This window comes from Terrapene carolina, unplaced genomic scaffold, assembly GCF_002925995.2.
Source record: "Terrapene carolina triunguis isolate 2854851 unplaced genomic scaffold, T_m_triunguis-2.0 Scaffold68, whole genome shotgun sequence".
Classification (NCBI taxonomy): Eukaryota; Metazoa; Chordata; order Testudines; family Emydidae; genus Terrapene; species Terrapene triunguis.
The window spans coordinates 24,537,572-24,564,043 of record NW_020664419.1 but is presented as its reverse complement, the minus strand read 5'-3'; the positions used below and the strand labels follow the sequence as shown (position 1 = coordinate 24,564,043).

The 26,472-nt window shown below is 39.6% G+C and overlaps 1 protein-coding gene across 1 annotated transcript in view; it reads right to left on the bottom strand.

Annotated features, from left to right (window-relative positions):
* KIF21A (kinesin family member 21A) overlaps positions 1 to 26,472 on the bottom strand; it is a 112,261-nt gene that overhangs the window by 17,092 nt on the left and 68,697 nt on the right. The window contains 9 exon segments of the mRNA XM_024200814.2: positions 1,072 to 1,208; positions 2,989 to 3,027; positions 4,689 to 4,817; positions 5,358 to 5,468; positions 12,862 to 13,079; positions 15,274 to 15,328; positions 15,553 to 15,613; positions 24,712 to 24,732; positions 25,373 to 25,538. Of these exon segments, the coding sequence (XP_024056582.2) occupies positions 1,072 to 1,208; positions 2,989 to 3,027; positions 4,689 to 4,817; positions 5,358 to 5,468; positions 12,862 to 13,079; positions 15,274 to 15,328; positions 15,553 to 15,613; positions 24,712 to 24,732; positions 25,373 to 25,538 (937 nt within the window).

Sequence of the window (26,472 nt, the reverse complement as noted above, 5' to 3'; positions counted from 1 at the left end):
ATAAACTATTTGCAGTGTTAGGGCCCTAGTTTTTCTGGTATGTTACTGTAGTCAATGGATAACTTTAATCTATTTCTTTACAGGAGTATAAAGACCACCAAGTTGACATACACTTCCAAGTCATGGGCCATTCATTGCTGGGCAGATTCTTATGCAAATTCCACTCTTGCTATATGTGTCTAAGCTATATTTTCATTTGGCTATAGCAGCTGGATTGCCTTGTAGGTTCTGGGCCTGTGCATTTTGTAGAAGGAGTTTAAAAGAGAAGTTTATATAAAATCTATAGGACATATAAACTGTATCATTATTAAAGGGAGAGAGTCAAGTCAAACTTGACCCAAAGTACAGTTAGTTTCCCCCCCCCCTTAAATAATATTTTCAAAATCTAACACCAATAGAAATGATTTGTTTTTTCTTTAATAGAATGCATTTTAAAAACAAAAATATTCCTGCTATGTTTCAAATCCAAATGTTGCAGCAGCGAGTTACTGCACGAGAAGTTGAAAGTGAAATTGAGCAGTAAAATTGATTACTTATGTTTTCAACATTCAGGCTGAGAGAAATGCAAAAGTGAAGAGTAAGTTAGATATTAAATTTATTTCTTTTAATAACATGGGGTAATTGTAACAGAAAAAATATTTTAAAACATATTATTTTTAACCTGACAGTGGCATTTTAATAGTTAAAGGAATGATCCAAAATACCTCAGCCAGATTATGAAACCAATAGGGAGCTGATCTGCACAGTATTTTTCCAGACTGGGGAAGTTTACTGGGAGGGGGAGAGTGTTCTGGTGGCCAGAGCTTAAGACTGGAATTCAGAAGAACAAATGTTTTTTAAGATGCTATTTTGGAAGTTAATTTTCCAATTAAAAGGAACTCACAGATGGAATACATGAGGGACAAACATTGGTTAATCAAATCAAGCTTATTATGCTCTAAAAGTGGATTTTTCACGGCATTCTACTCCAAACCTCGCATTTCTATCACTGGCCACCGATAAGGAATTTCAAAATATATTGATTTTTCAAAGCAGTTTCAGTAGGCAACAAATACATGAAGCCTCCCCAACCTTTAGATCCAGTGAACAGAAGATCATCAGTAGAATCAACACAAAGCACAGCCTTGGTATGCCCTTCAGCTAGATGGATACACTGAAGTGGTGAAGATCTGACGTATTTTGAAGCAGGGAATGGGTTAATTATGCCCCTAAAAAAAAAAAAAGGAAGAAAGAAAAAGAAAGAAATATGAGTTAGATATGGCAATGTAAATCACTTATTTCCACAGCTCTCTGTGATCCAGTATTTATTTTTCCTGCATTATTTCCTATAGCCTTACATATAAAAATGAAGTTGCAGATATGTAGGGAAATATGTTAATATTATTCACTTACATATTTTGGTATTGGACAATTGAATTTGTCTTCTATAAGTGGCAGGACCAACCATCCCTGACACGTTTGTCCAACCTGTTTTTTAAAACTTTCAATAATGTTTCCACAGCCTCCCTTGGAAGCCTATTCCAGACCTTAACTGCCTTCATAGTCAAAGTTTTTCCAAACATCTAACCCAAATCTCCCTTGCTGCAGAGTAAGGCCATTATGTCTTGTTCTACCTTTAGTGGACATGGAGAACAATTCATCACTGTTCTCTTTACAAAAGTCCTTTACATATTTTGAAGACTTAGCAAGTCCCCACTTCAATCTTCTTTTGTCAAGACAAAACATGCACCTTTTTTTTTTTTTTTTTAAACTTTCCTCCCAGGCCTCATTTTCTAAGCCTTTTATCATTTTTGTTGCTCTCCTCTGAACTCTCTCTACACCTTATCCACATCTTTCCTAAAGTGTGGTGTGCAGAACTGGACACAGTGCTCCAGTTCAGGCCTCACCTCACATGTACTACTTCGTCCCATCCACTAGGCCAGTAACCCTGTCAAAGAAGGAAATTAGGTTGGTTTGGCATTATTTGTTTTTGACAAATCCATGTTGGCTATTCCTTATATCCCTATTATCCTCCAAGTGCTTGTTCCAGTATCTTTCCAGGTATAGAAGTAAGGGCAATGGGTCTCTAATTCCCCAAGTCTTCTTTGTTTTCCTTTTTAAAGATAGGTATTATGTTTGCCCTTATAGCAAAGAGTATAGGTGTGACCAATAAAACTTCTCTATGGCTTTCAATATATTATATACCTCTAACTCTTCTGCTTTCCAAACCAAATGGATCTAATGTTTTAGCGGCAGCATGATTCAGCAGATGATACCACTGTCAGAGCCAGGAGACCCACAATTTACTCCTAGGTCTGCCTCTGTTTTGTAACCTTGGGCAATTCATCCAACATCTTTGCACCTCAGGGGCATTCATCTACCTTTGCAACAGCGCTTTGAGATCTATGGATGAAAAATGCTGTAAATGCTATTATTACCAACACTATATGGTTATTAGCCTTTTCACTGCCTCTCTCTGGATATGTTCTGTTGTTTTTCCACAGGGTAGCCACATTACAAGTCACAGCTGTTTCTTCTCAGAACCCTGTTCCATGTTTCTGGATCAAACAAGGGTGGAAGTATGTTGAGCTATAACATTCTTCCATCTCTTAATCAATTTTGAGTATTGGCAGTAAGACGGCAGATACCACTGACTAACATACACTGGAATATAACTTTTATCTAATAAGCTAAAACCTAAAAAAAAAGTTTGCCACTGATTATTTTTTTTAAAAACCATGCTTGATTAAAAAATAAAAACAATAAACCCTAAGAAAAAAATTTACCTCTGATTTTCTCTAAAAAACAAAAAGGACATGCTGGACAAAATAAAATGAATGTTTTAATTTCTTGCAAAAAAGGAATAAATGAAAAGGTACACAGCATACATGTATTGCGGGAGGTATAAAAAAAGAGCATGCAGCAAAAATGAGATTACTTAATAACTGAAGTAAAGGCATTAAGAACATTAACAAGAGGCCAGAAGGATGGAAAAGAGAAAGAGAGTACCTGTGTACCTCCGACAGAGAGGAATCACTTTCATCAGACCTATAATGAACAGTGGTAGGAGATTGCGAGGAGAAAGAATACAGGTATCAGCAGGGTAAAGTCTCCATACGAGAAGAACAAATAACAGCATGGCTGACTCAGAAATGCAGTGCACATTTACTTCCTGCACATAGCATTGCTTCTTAGTTTATGCTTTACATCAGGTATAACACCGTGGATGAACATTAAAATGGCTCTCTCAGGGTAAGTTAAATTCACAAAATGTCTCATTCTTTATCACGAAGCTAAAGAATACTGCGTAGCCACTTCCTATTTCCCCAATATTTCTTACAGAAGTAGGCAGTGAAGAAAAATGAGATGGATACAATTTGACCCTGCATGTGATACTAATTCTGCCAAATATTTAAAGAGAAAAATCTAAAGCTGTCAGTGTCTGTTTAGTATAGAAACACACTTAAAAATTTTGCAGATTGCTTACATTCTTAAATAGAAAATATCAAGATTATTCAGTCTTTATTGAACCAAGCTCAGCAGTTTGCAAATGATCAGACAAGTTCAAAATCCTTCTTCTGACCCCAAAAATGTTTTAGAACCGCTTCCCTCCAAAAACAAGATCTACATCTGCAGTATGCCTTAAAATAATAAAAAGATACTATGTCCTTCATTTTTAATGCAAATCAAACATGTTCAGTAATTTGAGTTTGATTTCATAGCCAGATAATAGAAAATACAAAGAGCTATGGTTACTAAAGCTCAAAGCATAAAAAGAAGCCTCTGATAATATTATATCAGGTTAGTGATAAGATACTAAGATAACTTAGTTGGGATTAGGGAGTTACAAGCAGTTTTAAAGTACTGGAAGCCTTACAAGCAACTACTTGGTGTGCTGTGACTCTACAGGTCACTGAAAACCAAAAGTTAAATAGAAATAACGTAAAAAAAAAAAGGATTAAAGTAATCCCTCAAAATGCTACAATCAAAATCAAACGTTGATTCTCCATTGTTGAGTTAGAGTTAAAAAGCACCATGTGGCAGTATTGTCAGTACTGAAATCTTGAAATGAAGATTCTGGCTCAACTCAACGCGATCACTAGTTTTAATGAGATTTTTAGAGAAGGAGATGTCTTCAATGTCAAGAAACTCAAGTTTTATTTCTTCAAAATAATTCTCCAAATTGCAGCAATGGAATGCAGTCCATTAAACAATTAGGGTTATTGCTAAACTGCTGCACTATAGCTATTCCAGCAAATCACCTTACAGGGGCTACTTTGGAGAGCTCTCTCAGCCATGCTAAAAGAGTAGCTGAATAATTAACAAAAGCACTATTTCCTAAATTGTTAACTAAATTCTAATTTCAAGTATAAATATATATAGTCTTACACACACACACTTACAAATTCTATAACTCTTTCAAGCATTTTGACTCATGTTAAAGGAAAATTATAAGTACAGGAGCTAAGCTATAAAATAAGGAATAAGGTTCAGCAGGAAATTGATTTTCTTCAGTTTTGGCAATGTGTGAAAAGCATTTCCATAAAAGTGTTAAACTCCCTTTTAGAAAGTTCATGAAATGTAGCAATAGTATCTCCTTCTCTCTCACAGGAGAGGACAAGGCATTTATTTAATGGAATGCTACATTGGTGATTGAGTATGCTTTGCAACTTGCTGGTAGGGGTCTGAAGCTTCCCTTTGTGACTTACTTATCCTGCTGAACTGATGTGTTTCCCTGAGAAACAGTAAGACGACTAAAAACATTCAGTTCATTACGGGGCCGGCTTGGTGGGGAAGAAGGAGGTGACAGACTAGCCTCTGAGGTTCCAGAATCTGAGCTATAAGAAAAAAAGAACATCTTCTTTAAAAGATTATGACATGTTAGAGAGGTTAAATGAAACATGCCTCAAACAATGTATTAGATTCTATTTTCTTAAACAAGAAATGCTGTTTACATGCACTACCGGAGAATGAAACCACGCTATGGCTACAAAACTGCTGCTGGCCACAAGATGGCATGAAATTCAAACAGTTTACTTTAAATGGTGAAAGCCCTATGCAGAAAAAATTGGCATATGTAAAATGAAGGAGCTCTTATAAAAAGAATAAATGCAGCTTTTCTCAGACATTTAGGACTTTTAAAAAAATAAATCATTTGCAAATACTCAAGAGGACTCTCTCTCTCACAGTGCTGACACCAAGTTGTATGAATACCATTATAAAACAAACACAGGAACCTGATAGTGGATAATAATTTCACAGCCACCATTAAAAATTTAACCTAGAATGAAAAAAAATGTAAAACAAATCTATTATTCTTCAAGAATATTTTCCAAAGGCTTAATAGCTTTAGGAAAAAAACCCGAAAAGATTCTTACTGTTTCTGTTCTTTCGCCTTTGGCTTTTCCGTTGCTTTCTCATAGGCCTTTCTCTTTGTTAAAGGTGAAGGTTCAGGTATTTTCTTTTCCATCAGAGATGACTGTTTAGAGCTAAGGTAAGAGGGAAGATTATCTTATCTTTCAGTTTTTTTTTAAATTGCTTCTCGTATATTCAAGCGGCAGTTCTACCACTCAGAGTTAGTCTCAATATAGCTCTCAAAGTATGGAATTTGTTAGATCTCATGATATTTTTATTTATCATCATCATTCGTTTATGGACATCGGACAGCTCTTGAGTTTTGCTGGCTCCACTCTTTAATTTTGTTCTTGGAAGCCTCATGTTTCAATACTAATATAATATATGTCCATTTTATTTAAAAAAAAACAAAAAACCCAACAACTCCAAAGTACATCATGGGCCAGAGATCAGACACATGTATAGCAGTACATTGACATTATCAAGAAAAGAAATTAACTGAAGTAATTTTAATAGCTGGAGCAGGGGTGTCAAGCTCAATTAACGGGAAAGGAGGAATTCTAATTTTAGTTATGATCCGTGGGCTAGAGCATAAATTTTGGACTTCATCCTCCCTCCCATCCACAGCAGAACACCCACTGATGTTAGTGGAATGCCTGCACAAAAGTCAAGGATAGAATCTGGCTTATGCTTGGTATCTAAACTATTAGTTACCATTATTTAGTAAGTTCTTCATTGTCATATTCAGTATCATGAAGTGAAATAATATGCCCCCTCTTTGGAACACAGCTATTTCTGTCTTTAGTTTCTTCCCACCCTCTTCCTTCTCTGTTTCTTTCCCTATTCCTTGTATTTGTGCTTCTCCTCCGCATTTCCTTCACTGCAGCAATTTCCAACTCTCACTCCCCAAACCTTCCTCCCAAACCCTTTCCATCTACTAAAATGATCACCAATGCAACAATTAACGCTGACATCAAAGTGTTATTGTAACTGACCCTCCAATGAGATAAATAGGAACTGTGAAGTCCCAGACCTCTCTGAGCCATTAATTCAGGCTGCTTGGAGACTCAGGAAGGTAACGTTGACTGGTTTGCCCTCGGTTCGCATTTGGAAGGATTTCTGTACAACTATGAGAGCTTGAAGCTTGCACCTTTTTTTAAAGTCAGATGAGATTTTGTATAATCTGAGGATATGTCAGACTTATGTGCAGTGCTGGGGAGGAGCCTGTGGTCGTGGTACACATAGGTACCAGTGACGTAGGGTAAGATAGGAGAGAGGTGCTGGAGATCAAATTTAGGCTGCTAGGTAAGAGCTTAAAATCCAGAACCACCACGGTAGCATTCTCTGAAATGCTTCTAGTTCCATGTGTAGGACCAGTTAGACAAGCAGAACCGGAAAGGAAGAGCCTAAACAGAAAGGATACACTCCACCTAAACCACAACAGAACCAGATTGCTGGCATGTAAAGCCTACAGGTGCAGAGAAGTACACTGTTCAGACGGAGAAGTCCCTTAGGAAAGGATCTACTAACAGGGATTCTCTATGTCTTAGAAAAGGGGAGAGGATACAAGTTGAGTACAGGTAGACGCTGAAGAGAAACAGTCAAATGAAAAAGTTCCATTCAATTACATCACATGAAGGCAGACAACTAAATATTGACAAATTTTATAAGTGCTTGTATATAAATGCAAGAAGCCTAAATATCAAGATGGGTGAACTGGAGTGGCTAGTATTAAATGAGGATATTGATATAATAGGCATCAGAGAAACTTGGTGGAATGATTATAACCAGTGGGACATGGTAATACCAGGATGCAAAACATATAGGAATGATAGAGTAGGTCGTGCTGGTGGGGGAGTGGCATTATATGTGAAAGAAAGCAGAGTCAAATATAGTAAAAATCTTAAATGAATGAAACTGTACCACAGAATCCCTGTGGATAGAAATTCCATGCTTGAATAATAAGAGTACAGCAGTAGGAATATATTACTGATCACCTTACCAGGATGATGATGGTGACTGTGAAATGCTAAGGGAGATTAGAGAGGCTACAGAAATAGAAAACTCAATAATAATGGGGGATTTCAATTATCCCCATAATGACTGGGTACATGTCAGCTCAGGACGGGATGCAGAGATAAAATTTCTAGACACCATTAATGACTTCTTGGAGCAGCTAGTCCTGGAACCCACAAAGGGAGAAGCAGTTCTTCATTTAGTCCTAAATGGCACACAGGATCAGGTCCAAGAGGTGAACATAGCTGAACCGCCTGGTAACAGTAACCATAACGTAATTAAATTTAACATCCTTGTTCAGGGGAAAATTCCAAAAAAGACCAGCACAGTAGCATTTAACTTCAAAAAGGGGAACTGCACAAAAGTGAGGAAGCTCATTGAATGGAAATTAAAAGGACAAGGCATAAGAATGAAATGCCTGCAAGCTGCATGGAAACTTTTTAAAACACCAACTAAGCTCAAACTAAGCGTATACCCCAAATAAAATAAAAATAGCAAGAGGACTAAGAAAATGCTACCATGGCTAAATAACAGAGTAAAAAGAGGCGGTTAAAAGCAAAAAAGGTATCTTTTAAAAAATTGGAAGTCAAATCCTACTGAGGAAATTAGAAAGAATCAAATTCTGTCAAGACAAGTGTAAAAATATAATTAGGCAGGCCAAAAAGAACGTGAAGAGCAACTAGCAAAAGACACAAAAACTAACAGCAATTTTTTTTTTTTTTAAGTACATCAGAAGCAGGAAGCCTGCCAAACAATCAGTAGGGCCACTGGATGATCGAGGTGCTAAAGGAAGACAAGGCTGTTGCTGAGAAGCTAAATGTATTCTTTGCATTAGTCTTCACTGCAGAGGATATGAGGGAGATTCCCACACCTGAGACATTCTTTTTTTCATGACAAATCTGAAGAACTGTCCCAGCCTGAGGTGTTAATAGAAGAAATTTTGGAACAAATCAATAAATTAAACAGTAATAAGTCACCATGACCAGGTGATATTCACCCAAAAGTTCTGAAGGATCTCAAATATTAAATTGCAGAACTACTAACTGTGATATGTAACCTACTGCCTAAATCAGTCTCTGTACCAGATGATTGGAGGATAGCTAATGTAACGCCAATGTTTTTGAAAAGGCTCCAGAGGTGATCCTGGCAATTACAGGCCAGTAAGACTAACTTCAGTACCAGGCAAATTGGTTGAAATTATAGTAAAGACCACATTTATCAGACACATAGATTAAGGTTTGTTGGGAAAAGCCATCATGGCTTTTGTAAAGGGAGAATATGCCTCACCAATCTATTAGAATTCTTTGAAGGTGTCAACAAACATGTGGACAAGTGTGATACAGTGGATATAGTGTATTTGAACTTTCAAAAAGCCTTTGACAAAGTCCCACACCAAAGGCTTTTAAGAAAAATAATGAGTCATGGGATAAGAGGGAAGGTCCTCTCATGGATCAGTAACTGGATAAAAAAAATAGGAAACAAAAGATAGGAATAAATGGTCAGTTTTCAGAATGGAGGGAGGTAAACAGCAGGGTCCCCCAAGGATCTGTACTGGGACCAGTGCTCTTCAACATATTCACAAATGATCTGGAAAAAGGGATAAACATGGCGATGACAAAATTACTCAAGCTAGTTAAGTCTAAAGCAGATTGCAAAGAGTTATAAAGGGATCTCAGAAAACTGGGTGACTGGGCAACAAAATGGCAGATGAAAGTCAAGGTTGATAAATACCATTAGAAAACATAATCCCAACTATACATACAAAATGATCTGAAAACATCCACTCAATGTGGAACGACCATCAAAAAAGTGAACAGAATGTTGGGAATCATTAGAAAGAGATAGATAATAAGACAGTAAATATCATAATGGCACTATATAAATCCATGGTACACCCACACCTGGAATACTGTGTCGAGTTCTGGCCACCCCATCTCAAAAAAGATATATTAGGATTGGAAAAGGTACAGAGAAGGGCAACAAAAATGATTTGGGGTATGGAACACCTTTCATAGGAGGAGAGATTAAAAAGACTGGGACTGTTCATCTTAGGGCTGGTCTACACTGGGGGGGGATCGATCTAAGATACGCAACTTCAGCTACGTGAATAGTGTAGCTGAAGTCGAAGTACCTTAGATCGATTTACCTTGGGTCCTCACGGCGCGGGATCGACGGCCGCGGCTCCCCCGTCGACTCCGCTACTGCCGCTTGCTCCGGTGGAGTTCCGGAGTCGACGGGGAGCACGTCCGGGGATTGATATATCGCGTCTTAACGAGACGCGATATATCGATCCCCAATAAATCGATCGCTACCCGCCGATACGGCGGGTAGTCTGGACGCACTCTTCGAAAAGAGATGACTAAGGGGTGATATATGATAGAGGTCTATAAAGTCATGAATGGTGTCGAGAGTGCGAATAAGGAAGTGTTATCTACTCCTTCACATAACACAAGAACCAGGGATCACCTGATGAAATTAATAGGCAGCAGATTTAAAACCAATCAAAGGAAGTACTTCTTCATACAGCCACAGTCAAACCTGTGGAACTCATTGCCAGGGAAAGATGTGAAGGCTAAAAGTATAACTGAATTAAACAAAGAATTAGATAAGTTCAGGGAGGACAGGTCCATCAATGGCTATTAGCCAAGATGGCTAAGCCTCTGATTGTCACATGCTGGGACTGGACAACAGGGGATGGATCACTCAATAATTGCCCTTGACTGTTCATTCCCCCTGAAGCATCTGGCATTGGCCACTGTCGGAAGACAGCACATTAGGCTAGATGGACCACTGATCTGACCCAGTATGGCCATACTTATGTTTCTTATATCTACATTGCAAAAAAAAGGTGCGTTTTTAACTCAAGTTAGCATTTTAACTTGTGTTAGCAGCTCAAGTTCAACCACAGGCTCCCCTATAGGCTTTAACTTGAGCTGCAAAACTGAGTTTGCTGTGTCTTCATTGATATTTTAACCTGAATTAAAAACACGCCTGTTCTACAATGCAAACATATCCTTAATGTTTTCATGTTTCATGTAGTTTCAGCACAAAACTACATCATGTGGGCCAGTTCTGAAATGCGGGCTTTATGCTTGACATCACTGCTGGTGTTTAATATCCAAGATCAGAATCTGTCCCTATATACTTATGTCTTGCTTACACAAGAAAGCTCCACCAGTTTAACTTAGGGTGTGATTTTTAAACTGATTTAGCTAAACCATTGCAAAAGGCAGTGTAGACCCTCTTATCTTGGTTTAAACCAGGCTTGTTTCAGTTCAGTTTAAGTCTATTAGGAATTAGTTTAAGATCAACCGAAATAACTCACTCAAGATGAACTAAGAGAGTGCCCAAAAAGGGGCCTGCACCCATTTAACTAAGCCAGTTAAAAACCGATTTAAGTTAAATTGGTGTAACTTTCCAAGTAGACAAGACCTTACCGAAACAAATAGCACAGTACTGCAGACATGTGGGGTATTGTATCTAAATAATCCTATTTTAAAAGAATACTTGGATATTTATCTATGACACTGTGGTATTGAATTAGGGCTGGATTTTTACTCTTAAAAAATGGAAAAAGTCCCTCACGTCAATGGGAGCTGGCTTGAGCTCTCAAAAGGGACTTTTATATTCAGGCAAACTGCAGGAAGTGAACATCTACAGAAAGAAATAATTTACATTACAAGATGTTTTTGCTTTCTCCTACTATTGTAGATAGTTTCCCTCCCCCACCCCACTATTATTTCAGCTCCATGACCTTACAAAGAAGTAATAACCTCCTATTCTGCTGTTATAGGAACTATTTTGATGCAACAGAGTTGGCACTGCAACTTTACTGCAGGATCCAGTAGGAAGCAGAGATGGATTTTAAGAGCGAACCTTGTTTCAACAACAAATATCAGCAATAACTTGCAAGAGTAACAAGGATTTTTTTTTAATAATGTAGAAAGTAAATTAATATAAGTTCTAACGGAGGGAGAGTATTAAACAGATACCTACAATGTGAAAGTCACTAAGAACTGTTTGAGACAAAAGCTTTATAACTCATCTGCTAAAGTACGATCAATAAAATACAGAAATAAGAGAAGTCCACTACTGAGCAGAACAATTTACTACAGAGGCTCAACTATAATGCGTCCGAAGTTTGAATTTAGATAATTTTATTTTGCCTCATTGCTAATTATTTTTCATAATGGATACAATTTAGAAGATGCAGTGAAGCAAAAAGATATTACCTGAACCTTGGATGCCAGGTCATAACACTTGATGTTATTAAATCTTGGAGCTCCAACAGTCTCATTTCACACACTAAATGCTGAAACAAGCAGGTTTCTCAGCCTATCCTGATCATCATTCCCCCCTCTGCATCACCAATAGCATTCCTTCTGAGCATATTCTACTTGTAAAAGCAATGAAGCCATCAGCATATGTTAACAATCGCTGTTAGCAGTGTTTTACCATCTCAAGCGCATGCTAGAAAAATATGAAACTGTTAAAACTAATAGCAAGTGTACACTTAACAGTGAAGACTTCCATGAAAAAAGTAATAGTTTGATGGAAACAGGACAGATGGGACCTGGTGAAAAACGCCTTACTTCAGCATCTATAACCTAAAGATAGCTATGGGGATAGTCAGCTATATTTTTTCATATTATTGAATGTGGCAAGCGCATTCAGCTTACATGTGACAGAATGTGGGGTTAGTAACTAAAGAGCAAAAAGTTCCCTGCCTGTGAATGGCTGACAACAATAGTAATTTCAGTACATAAAAAGTGAGAAAAGATTTATGTCCCCAAAGTTAAATTTGTTAAATAAAATTAAGTACTTATTATTAAGTAATTATCAATCATTAAAAACTATTCTTCAGCTAAAGTGTACTGTAGCTGGAAAGGCACCGATGGGACTCATATGCATGTTTACAGTGTTGTTTTGATCATACACTATTATTAAAATAGATAAGGTTTTTATCATTTACTCTAAATTTAGGCTGCTCCATTTTAAACCCAGTAAACACAAAATACATCTTAAGTTTTTTTTTTTCCACTCAGTCATTAGGACTCTGACCTTTATTATTAACTACAACATTTAAGTTTACATTAGGTTGCTTTGTTTTAATATGCTTTACTTTGGATTTACAATGTGTTTCTTTTTAAGGTCTTGTTGATATTTCTGAAAAGATTTTTCCCTCTAGAATTTGCATTTCACACATCACTAACAAAACAGAAGCATCCATGGTATCAAATGATTGTATCCACTATTTACAAACAAACCTAAAGTAGTTTCGCTAAAGAAAACTACTTACAAATGTCTCAAAATATATTAATTACAACAGCATATGTATGCTTCATGCGGTGGCTGTGGAGGCATAGAAGGAACAGATTTTTGAATGCTGCTTGGTTAGTCTGAAATCAATTGTCCCCCTTTGTAAAATTCAAAATTAGAGATTACAAGAAACTGGCAACATGCATTTTTTAAAAAAGCAAAAGTTAGTTAGTACAGCTTGGCCAAACTTACATGCTGCCTATTTTAGAAGGTAAGCCAGATGGTGGGGGAATGAGGTCCCTTTCCCTAGCAGAAGTATCACTTGTATCTGTATGCATCCCACTCTCTTGCACTTCTGCAACAGGTGTAAGAGGACCAGTCAAAATGGTGTCTGCTGCACTACTGTCAGAAACTAAATCACTGCTATCTGCATATAGCAATTCCATCTGGGTCGCGGTCCTCCGGCGGGCCTGGATTTAAAATAAACAAACAAATAATCAACTCTTTTTTAAATATAAGAGCATTGATAGAGTGTGTCGGTGATATATTTTTAAGCCCACTCTTAATTTTTACTATTCAGTAGTTACACCAGTTATTCGTAACTGTCAACTATTCCTTGGAAACTAAATCATGGAGTTTGCTTTTAATCTATTTAGTTGGCTTCAATGTGATCAGTATGGGGACCAAAGTCAAGTTTCAACAGCATAAAATAGTTATTTGACATGATGTCATGTGCAGTCACCTGCCCATGTTACAAAGGGAAGGAGATGGTGTGAAATAGTTTCCAGGAAACGAGGAGATGCCAGTTTCAATAAACTTAGCTTTATGGAAGAGCTAACAAAATAACAAATTTAACTCTGTCCAGTATCATCATTCTGCAAGAGTTAACCAGGTTCAGCGTGTGAACAATGGTGTTTCTGAGTAGCTATAGAATTATGGGTCCTGTTTAATTAATAAATCTCTGTAAACTGCTGCCTCCTGAGTATCCCCTCGTGGCCAGAGGTCACTGTGCTGAGGTACTGCCTTCATTTCCCAACTTTTCAGCAATTTCTTAATCAAATTAGCAAAACAAACTCTTCTCAAGTTCAGCAACACCCCTCTCTGGGGCTGGATTTATTAATATTCAAAAATAAAAGTTCTCAAATCCCCATCAAGTGCATACTCCCAGTCTTCCTGCTGGGCAACTCCCAAGCCTTTCCTCTGAAAGGTCAAGGTTTCCTGCTGGAGTCTACTTGCTCCCACCAGCCATTCCCTGCCTCGGCAAGTCTCTGCTGAAGTCTCTTACTCTACCTTCACTCTGGTTGTCTCTCTCTGAGAGACCCCCTCTCTGCAGCTTCCTGCTGCTCTATATAGGGGAATCCCCTGCCCTGTTCCCAACTGGTTCCACTAATTAAACCCCACATCTCATCCCGAGTGAGGCAGGCATGACTAACTGTATGGGGCTGGCCAGCTCCATGCCTCCAGCCCTTAAAGGGGCAGGCCACCTCATTACAGCACCCAGGTCAACAAAGCATGTTTAACTGTAAGCATGTGGTAATCCCATCCATATTCAGCAAAGCACCGAGGAATATGCTTTGTTGAAGAATGATCTAAAAGCATAGGAAACGTTCCAATATAAAAACTTTTTTCTGTGCTAAATGATCACTGTGCGTCTCTGACTTGGAGAAGCGTTGGTGTGTGCAACATTTGGAAAGAGAAGGTGCAGTTGTTGTGTGACTGACAGCCACTATACAACGTGAACATCTTGAAGATCAGAAAAGTAAGGGGGCACAAAGAATGGAGCTATACTTCAAACTAGCTTAGACATTAAAAAATGCCCATTAGTTGTGCATCTTTACCGACAACATTTGAGGAATATAACATATAATGTCTTCTTAAAGTCTTTAATTACTAAGAATATTGAAACAACTACACCAATTTTTATTTCTACTGTCTAAAAAAACTTCAGAATGTTTTAAAATAAGAAAGGGAGAAATTCTTAAAGTAGAGAGAACTTTTTAAAATACATATTTCAAAGGTTTTTTTTGTTCCCAGGTATTTGAGTTCATCTCAGGGAAGGAATGTCTAATTTTAAAAATGGAGCTCTAATCTGAGAAGTTACTTTATAAAAATGGTGGCTCCACGCTTATTTTGCGTCAGTGGTTTCCAGACCAAATTTCAAACTCTACCTGGAATCTGAAAGTCAAACTTGGTTCTTTTTTTCCTAATGCATCACCACTTGTAATTAAGATCCTGTAGGCCAAATTATACCCTCAATAACACTTCTACAACCACAGACTGAGGCCCTGATTCAGCAGAGCACTTAAGCAAACGCTTAACTTTAAACATATGCTTAATTCCCATTGGTGTCAATAAGGCATAAGCACATAGTTAAGTGCTTGCTGAATTGGAGTGCTGGCAGTAGAAGAAAACATTTTTTCCCCAAAACTGAACAAATTTGATCTGGAAATTTTGAGACAAACATGAAATCCTACAATGCCACTTACAGAGGGGAACTTTACAGAGGGGAACTTCACTTTAAAGTAGATTAATTAGGAGTCAAGTGAACAACACTTCACTATCTCAGTGTTGTTGTGAGACTTATTTCATTAACGTTTGTAGAAGAGCCATGCATGACTCTCAAAGAAAGTGCTTTACAAGTGTTATTACCACAGTGCGTCTTACCTTACTTTTGGGCTTGACTTCACCACAAAGCTTCATGAGGTCCGAAGACAAGGAACTAAAAGGAGAACAGTGACACTAATTCATTTCTGCAGAACTAAAGTATTTTTCTTTACTCTGACAATTTTTTTTTTTTTTTTTGCTGAATTTGTGGGTAAAATGAGAAGACACCAGTATAAAAAATATTTTCTAATGGATCAGTAATGACTTAGTAAAAGAAAAGAAGTTGCATTTAGTTTTCTGGAAACAAGGCAAGTTATACAATTTACAGAGCTCTCTTACCTTCCTTCTGCTCCAGGGCTGTGCAGCGGGGCATCTTCATCAGTACTATCTTCTACATTTTCTAGAAAATTTCCAAAAAGATAATGTCAGAAAGCTCATGCATCATAGGTACGTGGACTGAAAGTGCTTCCTAGAAAACAGTGAATACATTTAATTCATCTACATTTCTCTTCCAGTGAGGAAATATATATTAAAGTGGTGATTTTCAAAAGAGTTCAAGAGAGCTCACTGGCAGTTCCCATTGAATTTCAGTGAGAGCTAGGCAACTAACTCCCGTCGGTTCCTTTGAAAATCTCAGCCTAAGACTATAGTGTCAAAGAGCATCCCTATATTTTTTGCAGCACACTATCAATGAAGTGTAAAAAACAGAATGATGTACTAATAAGGGAAATGCTAGAAAAATGGAGGAAAGACAGAAAGAAAAGATTAATAGTGAGTAATGTGAAATACATTCATAATAGACATGACAGCTCTCTCCCCCCCCCTCTCTTCTTTTGGAATTATTCAGATATAGGAAGGCACTTCCTAATTCTGAGGAAAAAATTTCCCCCCCCATTTCTTTTAGCTAAGTGAGCTGGGACTATTTTCAATGATTGGGTTGACAAAAGCAAGCACTTTATTAGTATACAAGCATTTAAATTTTAGAAGAGTATGATACCACCCTCTTACGTTGCAGAACAGCTCCCTAAATAGCTACAAACTCTATATTTAAACTAAGTGCAAAAAGAGGCTGTGCAGTAGAACTGACTCCTCTAACAAAACAGATACAAACATCTGTCTGTTCACATAAGACAACACCAGCATGCATCTCATTCACTGTAACAGTAAATCATAAACATCAGATTAACAAATTTGCATGCAAACAATGCAAGATGGTAAATTAAGTCAACCAGTCCAGTATTTATGTACTTTTGATATTAAAAACAATGTAATTTAAACACACAAAAACTAAGAAATGTGACAAAGGAAAACAGAACAATATAATGTGTTGCCTTATGCGAGAAGGCAGTAGCACTTATTTGCATTTTAACTGAGTACAGTATTACTTTAGAACTCTTTTTTTAAAAAAATGCAGTAGATGCAATATTTAAGTCAAGCCCCTTAATTATTCAGCACATTCAAATAATCCCATGGATTAACTATTGTTTTGCTGAACTCTAAAGTCACTTTATTACACAACAATAAATAAAATCTATAATTTTCCTTACTTGTTTTCTTAGATATCCCTTGGGATACAGGAGACCTGGATTTAAGTCCCTGCTCTGAAATAGGCACAGCAAGATAGCTCCAACAAGAGAGGGTGCGAAATCTATAAATCCCAGAATAGCCAACAGCCTGGTGGTCAGGACACTCCCCTGGGATGTGGCTGTGTTCAAGTGTCTGATCCAAATCGGGTTCCAGATGACACACCACAAATGAGTGCCCTAACTACTGGGTGATTCTGTGGTGCGTCTCAGTCTCTTTCTCTCTAGAAATTCCATCCTTAGACCTGATAAACTTCTTGATGAAACTTTCATCTAACCCTGTACATTCCCAGAGTTTTGGTTTCAACAAATCAGCATTTTTCTGACAAAAAAAGTTTCATCGAAAAATTCCCTACCAGCTCTAGTATCAATGTTACACCAGGTTTGTCTATATATTTATCAAAGTTCATTATTTTGAAAGAAGTAGGAAAGATAGCTCTCAGCTGAACCATATACAGTAGAGAGTAAATTGGGCTAATTCAAATGCTGCCTTTTTGTACACATCAGACTATCCATATCCAAAAAATGCTTCCACAATCTCCAAAGACCTTGTCAACCTAAACCCAGGTGATGCATCTCAACTTTTATACTAGTTTAACAATATAACTTTAGTTATTGGATAAAAATAACAATATTACAAAGACAGACAAGTAACAGGAATACTACTTCAGATGTTCTCCTTTTGTTCCTCTTTAGATTTTGAGACCACATTGAGCCTTCTGTAAGTATTTTATTAATAGGTGTCTGCAGAAGAGAGGAAAGACAAGACAGAAGAATACCTTTCTTTCTAGCAAGACCTCCAAAACACTGAGGATAAAATTAACATATTTCTCAGTGACACATGGACATTAGGGCTGAATTTAACCCTGCATCCCTGCCACAAAATGCTTACAACTGAATTTTCATAGATAACACAACAAAATAAAAGCCAGACAATCAAAAATGCTGTGGAGGGGGAAACAGTAGAAGGTTTTGTTTGTGGACTCAATTGAGTTGTCTTGTTACATTAACTCCTTTTTATGTTTGTTTTATAATCCAAGTCCAGGAAGGACTTTGGGAAGCCCCTCAGTAGAGACTCGCATGTAGTACTAACCAAATGAAATGGGTTTTGAGGGAGGATTTGAAGTGAGATTGCCAGGCATGAAGGAGGGAGGCCGTGACAGGTGGCATAGTGAAATCAGGTGTGGCATTCTGAGAGAGGGGAGACAAAGGGAACATTAAGGTGAGCAGCCCGCCAGATGGGGGGGAAGAGTATCAGGAGATGAAAGCAGAGATGCAGATGGACAAAGAACAGCAGAGCGTCTTGGAGGTGAGGACAAACTGTCAGAATGTAATTAGTTTGACAAGGGTACAGAGAGATATTATATTTCATTCCGAGGAAATGACACTTGCCTTCCTCCTCTCTCAAGACTGATCAGCTCATTCATGGCTGCAAGTCACACTCACGAATGACCAGATCTCATTAACGAGAAAAACAATTCTAGTGGTGATACAGAAATTAGTCACTCTACCAACATTTCATGAACAGTTGCTATATCATCAGTCTGAATGAGAAAGGGAGAGGAGAGGTGGAAGAAAGTCCTACTATAAGCAATAAAATATAGTACAAGCAGATTGTGACTTACAAAGCTGTAATAACACATCAGGATAGTGGAGGACACAACCCACTGTAATTTTGTACTTGTAGTTCAGGATATGGTTTATTCTCTATTTATAAAATGAATTGGGAAATCAAGCAGTGCAGCTGTCTTGTTAGTTGCCACGCAGTGTAAAACAGCACAGGATGGAACTTGTTGACCTAACTACATCATATATATCACTGTGACCAGTGTGTGTGTGCGCGTGCGTGTGTGCATGCGCGCACACCTGAAGAGGAATGACTTTCTCAGCATAGGAGACAAAACCACTTTTTTTCTTTTAATTATGACTTTTTTTGGTCTTTTAAAAGAAAGTTGTTTCTAAGTTTAGAAAGGTTTAATTCATTAATACAATTCCACTTTGCCTTATGCATAGGGCTAATATGGATAAATGTTATTCTGATGAAGGGAGTTGGCATTCTATTTTGGGTTTCATCCTGCTCCTCTTGAGGTCAATGGGAATTTTGCCATTGCTATCAGTGGAAGCAGGACTTTTTAGGGAAGCAAGAGCCCTATGGCATCAGAAAATAGTTTCAGCCACCCTGTCATTCTAGACCATAATATTTTTCCCAATTAGATGCAATACTAGAAGAAGAAATTGTTCACCTTGTGCAGTAACAATGGTTCTTCGAGATGTGTCCCCTTACGGGTGCTCCACTGTAGGTGTGCTTGTGTCCCTGGCCTGCTGATTGGAGAACTTCAGTAGCAGTGTCTGTTGGGCTCACGCATGCGCTGTCTCTCCTCATGGCGCACCATGAGGCCAAACAGCTAACCCTCCTCAGTTCCTTCTCTATCGCAGAGTCAAGACAAGAACTCTGAAGTAGAGGGGAGATGCGTGGGTTGTAGAGCACCCATAGGGGGACACATCTCAAATAACCATTGTTACTGCACAAGGTGAGTAACTTCTTCGAGTAGCGCCCCTATGGGTGCTCCACTGTAGGTGACTCCCGAGCAGTACCCCTTCTGGAGGGCCAGGACTTGCATCAGTTACAGATGATAGCACCGTTCGAGACCCACTTGGAAAGTCTTTGGGCTGATATTGCTGAGCCCTTGGATCTTTCCTCCACGGAGAGGAAAATTCTAGGGGATTTTCTGAAGCCCTTGTCTTGTCCTTAGGTAGACCAGGGCTCTCCTGACATCCAAGGTAAGCAATATAGCCCTCCTTGTTGTCTCGGTTAGGGTTAGGGCAGAAGATTGGAAGATGAATTAACTGATTCATGTGAAACTGAAAGGTTACCTTAGGGATGAATTTTGGGTGTGGTCTGAGCATAACCTTGTGCGGAAAAAATACCATGTAGGAAGGATGTGCCATCAGAGCTGCTCTCTCTCCTTTTCTCCTGGCCGAGGTAATCGCTACCAGTAAGGCTGTTTTCATGGCTAGGGACATTAGCGAACAGGTGGCCATAGGTTCGAAGAGGGGCCTAGTCAGTCCTTTCAGTACAAGGCTCAGGTCCCATATGGGGTCGGAAGTCAAGGTTGAGGAAAGAGGTTTACTATGCTATTGGGAGGTATGCAAACCCCGTCCTCCTTTGGGGCGGGGTGTGACCCCACTAGGGTTATGGTCTGCCAGGCAGTCCTCGGGCTGAAAACAGCATGGCCTAGATGGCCCTTGGGGTTAGGGCTGTGTGGCCTAGTGGCCAAAGTCAGGGAAGCGGGCCGCTCCCTGGGGCGAGTGGTGACCGCGATGGGGGACCCGGGGCCTCCCTCTCCGCCGGGTCCCAGCCCAGGGCCCTGTTGGCAACGGGGTTGGTCATCACCCAGTCAGCGGGGAATCCTACCACAACACACCAACTTTGCTCGGGTGGTAGATACCACTCCCCCTGCCTCCCTGGGCTACTTCCTACCATGGTTACTGCGGTAGCAATCGCTATGCCAACGGGATCTCCCGGTTTCCTGGCTGGGTTAACTCTCTGGAACTCCAGCTCCCGGATGCTCATTGAGGGTTGCAGGTCACTAGTCTGGGCTCCGGGTCCTCAGGCTCTTGCAGTCTGCAGCTATAGCAGCTCCTGGCCTGGAGCCTCCACAAAGCATCCTCTCTCCTCGGTGATCAGCCTAGAATGAACTGGGCTGCTCCCTTTTATACTGTGGTAGCAGTTGGAGCATGCCCAGCATGGTCTGGGGGCGGGGCTTGCACCACCCATAATGCAGAGTTAATCCTATCTTGCCCAGTGCGGGGTATGCACACCCAGTCACATATGCCCTTGAGGAATCTTTTTGTAGTTGGATGTGACAACATTGAGTACTCCTCTACAGGTTGGTGAAAGACTGTAATAGCCTCTAGGTGGACCCTCAGAGAGCTTAGATATAGACTAGACCATTTTAGGGTTAAAGTACAGTCTATATGTGGAAGAGTTAAGAATGCTGGGGAGATTTGTTGGGACACGCACCAAATCTGAAACCTGGACCATTTTTGCAGGTAAGTGCATCGTGTCGAGGACTTTCTACTGTGTAATAGAATCTCTTGTACCTCTCTTGAACAGGAGCTTTCTAGGTTTTGGAACCAAACAGAACCATGCCTTGAGGCGGAGCAACCCCAAGTTGGGATGTAGGGTATTTCCTTTTTTCTGTGAGAGCAGGTGTGGAGTGGCTCGGAGAGAGATCAGCGGACACGTCACAAGCTGTGATAGGTAAGAGTACCAGGTCTGTCTTGGCCAAGTAGGAGCAATCAGAATGGCACAAGCTCTGCCCCTTTTTATTTTCAGCAGGACCTTCAACAGTAGGGGAAATGGAGGGAAGGTGTAGAGAAGGTCTCTGTCCCAGGGGAGGAGGAGAGCGCCTAAAGAGTGTTGTCCCATCCTCGCTCTGGAGCAGTAGTGGGGACACTTCTTGTTCAGGTGAGTGGCAAAGAGGGTGTCCCCTATCATCTAAATAGGTCATGAAGTACTGATGGGTATATCTCCCACTCGTGATTGTGTGGAAATTTGTGACAGAGACTGTCCGCTATTGAGATCTGAGTGCCCAGCAGATACACCGCGGACAGTGTAACACTATGTCAGATGCACCAATTCCATAATCTCACCGCTTCTGTGTACAGGGAGGGTGATCTGGCTCCCCCTTGCCGATTGATGTAGTACATACAGGCTATGTTGGGTGCAGGCATTCCTGACCACTCTCCGCACAAGGAGATTGATGTGGAGGAATATCTCCATGGGTGACTATTTGCCTTGTGTCGTGAGGCCATTCAGGTGTGCACTCCACCCTATGAGTGATGCGCTGGTGGTGAGGACCAATGACGATGATGTTTGTGAGAAGGGGATCCCTTTGCAAACATTGGCTGGGTCCTTCCACTAGTTTAAGGAGTTTTTGATCCTGGTGGGCTCCGGGGGGCTGGGGCGGCTGCAGCGCCACTGCCGCACGCTAACCCTCTGGGCGGTGGGTGCAGGGCGCACTTTACCTCGGGTGGAAGGGGCAGAGCAGGGCGTAGCCTCCCCGAGCCAGTGGTTCACCCGCTGCCAATGCAGCGCCGGCCAATCGCACCGGCTCACGGGCCCCCCCCAAAGTGGTTGCCCTGATTTGCCATCCCCTAGGATGTTGAGGTAGTTCTATGGCTCCTGCGTGGAGGAGTAATTAGTGTGACCAGACATCCCGATATTAAGGGCTTTATGTTATATAGGCAACTTTATCCCATCCTCCCCACAAAAATGGCCTCATTAATCAGGAGGGAGATCTTTGAGGAGGGTGAAGAATGGAGGATATCAAGGAGTTGAGGGTGGATAGCCTTGACTTACTCCAGTGGAAGCTGGAGAGTGTCTGCCACATTCTTTGCCAGTTCTTGAAAGAGATGAAAGTAGTCTGCCAAAGATGGGGGAGAAGGCATGATAGCTTCATCTGGAAAGGAGGAGGATATTGTCCTTGAGTCATTTCCTCTTCAGTACTGGCTTTTTGTTCCTCTCAGTCTCAAGAGGCTCGGTGCAGAGGTCTCGGAACCAAGAGGAGGAGACTCCAGTGCAGCTGGCATGCAGAGGTCTCTTGAATGGCGGAGTTCTGCCTATACCGATTGTCCTGGTGTCGGTGCCGAAGGGGAGAGGATCTTGTCCGCATCGGTTGCTCCTGTGCCGGGCAAGCCATCGCTGGTGGTACCGATGTGGATTTGCGTACCGGGAGTGTCTTTTTTAGAGGAGTTCTTACTCCGGTCCTTCAGTGCCAATGACTCGGTGCCTGTACCCATTGGGTCCATAGGCCTGTCAGTGGTACCAAGCGCTGTCGGTTTCTGTGAGCCATGGGTGCCGGACTGAGATGGCCTTGGTGCTGACGAAGATACTAAGTGAGATAGTGATTCGCTATCTTGGGGCTCACTATGGGGGCTTCCCGCTCTCTTCTTGGATGTTTTGAGAGAAGGGTCTGCAGCCTTCTTCTTCAACCTGCAGCCCTTAGATCTAGAAGGCTACCATGTGACTTCGGTTGGAGAGCTGCCTCCATGAAGATAATCTTCTGGTGGAGCTCGGTCTTTGCGGGATCTTGGCCAGAGTTGTTGGCAAAGACCACACTTCTGTTGTATGTGGCCTTCTCTGAGGCAGCGAATGCACTGAGAGTGCTTATCCATGATCAGGATCAACTTTTTACCAGTAAGACATTTCTTGAAGCCCAGCAGACCGGGCATACCCAGTTGGGGGAAAAGGGTCCCTGATAGGGGAGAAAAGGCAGGAAGAAAAAGGATAAAATAAAGAAAGGGGGAAAACTATAACTAGGAGACTAACTAACTATAAGTATGTAGATTAAGATGATAGTCTTAATGGACTGCTAATGCCTCTGTCTCTAGCCAGGGACGGTAGAGAAGGATGGGTCAGCATGAGTAGAGACAATGCGTGTGCAGGCCCAAAAGACACTGCTACCAAAGTTCTCCAATCAGCAGCGCAAGGACACAAGCACACCTACAGTGTAGCACCCATAAGGGCACTACTCAAAGAAGAAAAAGTTTCCTCACTTGTCTTGGGCAGATGCCTTAATCTCACCATGACTCAGTTTCCTCACTGAAAAGTGAAAATACTACAGCTAATCTATGTCACAGGAGTGTTGCAAGACAGTTCAAGCTTGCAAAATGTTCTGGGATTATCAGATGAAAGGCACTGTGCAAATACTTGCAGAATATCTCTATATCTATTTTGATTTTGAATGCCTCTAAGAAGTGCCTGACCTATGCTCCAGATGCATTTGACAGATTAAAAATATATCCAAAGCTGAAGAAACTACAACACTGACTGCTGGTTGGAGAAATATTATTCTAATTCAAATGGACTTAATTGGCTTACACTTATTATTGAAGCTTATAAAAAGTTATTAACATTAAATTGTCCAGTTTCTATTTTATCCAAGCTATAATATTGATAATCTTTGACATCATTGCTGAATGAATACTAGCTTTATGCAACAACATATTTTGAATTGGGTCTTCAGCTGGTGTAAAATTATCTCAATGCCAATGAAGCCAACAAAGCTATGATAGTTTAAACCAACAGACCTATAATAATGAAGGGGGCATCTTCCTCCTTAAATGCAAAGTTTTCTATGAACAACCACTGGGTTAAATAAAACCCTACCCCTGAAAGTTATCTAACATATATGCAAATTAGTATAAGACAGTTCAATGTGGTTAGAAACTTTGCAAAACTATACAGAAGGAATTGCAGATTTTGTAAAACCTGAGGTATTTCTGATGTATTCATAGAGAGCAACCAAAATAATGTGGTGTTTTGGAGAATTTTTTAAATTTATATTCCTTACCTTGCTAATCATTTTAAAGTGACAAAATATATACTGAGTCCACAAAATGATTAAAATAAATTAAGCCTTGAATAAAAATGCAAAATAGTCTGTTATACAGTGTGCATTATACACATTCTGTATAGCATTTAAGTTCAAAGATAAATTATCTGCAAAAGGTTAAAAATTAACTGCATGTTGAGTTATTTTTTATGTCAAATACAAATGTTATTTGTCACAGCTACAGCAATAATAAAATGTGATGAAATACCCTATTGAGCTATATATATGAACATACTGTAGGTTCTTTAACAAGTAAATTAGGAACCGGTTTAATCTACAGCCGTATTTGCTGCACTCACTTCCTAACTTCTAAAAATCAACTACTATGAGTGTTTTTAAGTGGTGTCACTAAAGTAAAGAGTGTTTTTTAAGCTTGTGTGATAATGAGTATGTATACAAAATAGTACATGCAAACTGTTCAAATGCTCACAAATTCTAGGATGCACCAGTTAGTGTACATGAACAATTAGTAACTCATGCAGCTGTACAGTACACAGGAAGCTAAACATACTTACCCAGTGATATGCTATCTAGGTCTGTGTAAATAACAGCAACAAGGAAACAAAAAGCAACACTCCAATCAAAACAGATCCATTAAAAAAATCCCACATTAAACTATATTATTCATAGTTTAACCTAAGAGAAAGCAGAATAGATGCTGTAGCAGACATATAGTACCTTCTTCAAAAAATACAAACCTATGATGAGAGAAGGGGGACAAATATTTAGAATTTTATGTTTAGAAGTTTAAATAATACCAAATTGTCAATATTAATTTTTTGTTGAAACAATAGGCAGTACGTTTTGAGTTAAAAAAATTGTGGCAATCAAAACTTCCTTATTTCCTGCATTTCCCTGCTGCATGGACATTACACTTAGGGTGACCAGACAGCAAGTGTGAAAAATCGGGACACCATTTTTGGGGGGATGGTGTGGGGGAGGGTGGTATAAAGTTGCCTATATAACATAAAGCCCTTAATATTGGGATGTCTGGTCACCCTAATTACACTTTCAAAATGGTTTGCATGCACGTCAAGTGCGGAGTATATTTTTAAATGTAAGATGTTAAAATACAGCATCTATTCAGAAGGTAATGACCTAAAATATCTAGTACATCATGCATGAAAAGCAAACCTGACATGCAGTGTACTACCCCTTATAAGATGCCAAAATTACCTTGCAAAGCATGACCCAGCAAAGCATCAAGTTCAGGATTTAATTCTGCCTTCTCTTTCAGCATATGAAATAGCAGCTGATTTTGAGTAGCACTTGTAATTTCTGTTTGCTTAAGGCGTCCTTCAAGAACTTTAACTTGAGCATCCTTCTGAGCTGCTTGGAGACCCTATGAGAAAATGACAAGTTCTTTAAAAGCATTCTGAGAAGTCATCAGTAAATGAGAAATCTGACATGTTGTTTTGATTTCTGCAATTTAGTAGTCAATTTGAATCTGCTGCATCTCCTCATATTAAAAGGTAACTAGTGGCCAAACTTTTTTGGGCATCCTCTGTCTGCTTTTCTGTTTCACCTTCTTTCCTCAGGGTCAAACTTTCCAGCGTGCACACGCCCAAGTAGGTGCCCAATTTAGGCATAAGCCAAATGTATAAATTGGGTTCATCCCTAAGCAAGCAGGATTTGTGCACCTAATGAAGCACAAACAAAGTGCATGAAAACGTGGTTCTTAATTTTTCCACAATGCAGTCCTCTTATCTATTGCCTATTATGTTACCTATAAAACAAACAAACAAACAAAAAAAACTATTAACTTCCAGGATCATTACATGAACATTCAGTTTTCTCTGGAAAGCTCTCAGAACCTAACCTACACAAGAAGCCATTTTAGGAGCAATTCCACAGATGTGTTGACTTTTGAGGCTTATTTAGTTTGAGAAAGTATTGCCCAAAGTGGAAAACTTACAGCAAAGGTTTTCCAAATGGAGGAAACTAAATAGTTAAAAAGTACATCAATAAAACATCTTCTTGAGTGTCTTTTTCAAGGACAAGAGGAACTACATCGATATATTTGACAGCCTGCAGTGAGGTAGATTGCAGGAAAGAATTATAAAACTACAAGCAGATACATCAGGAAATCCAGTTCCCCAAATTTTAAGTTTTCAGGCCACTCTTTCAATTCTGTTTTCCCAAGAGGATGCTGGTAAACCTTTCCCTCTTTGTAGTGAATACTTTTTTAAAAAAATAAATCTACAGGTTCTGCTATAACTGGCCTTTGTGTGACAAGGGAAATAACTAACTAACCAAAAAAAAAAAAAAAAAGCAAG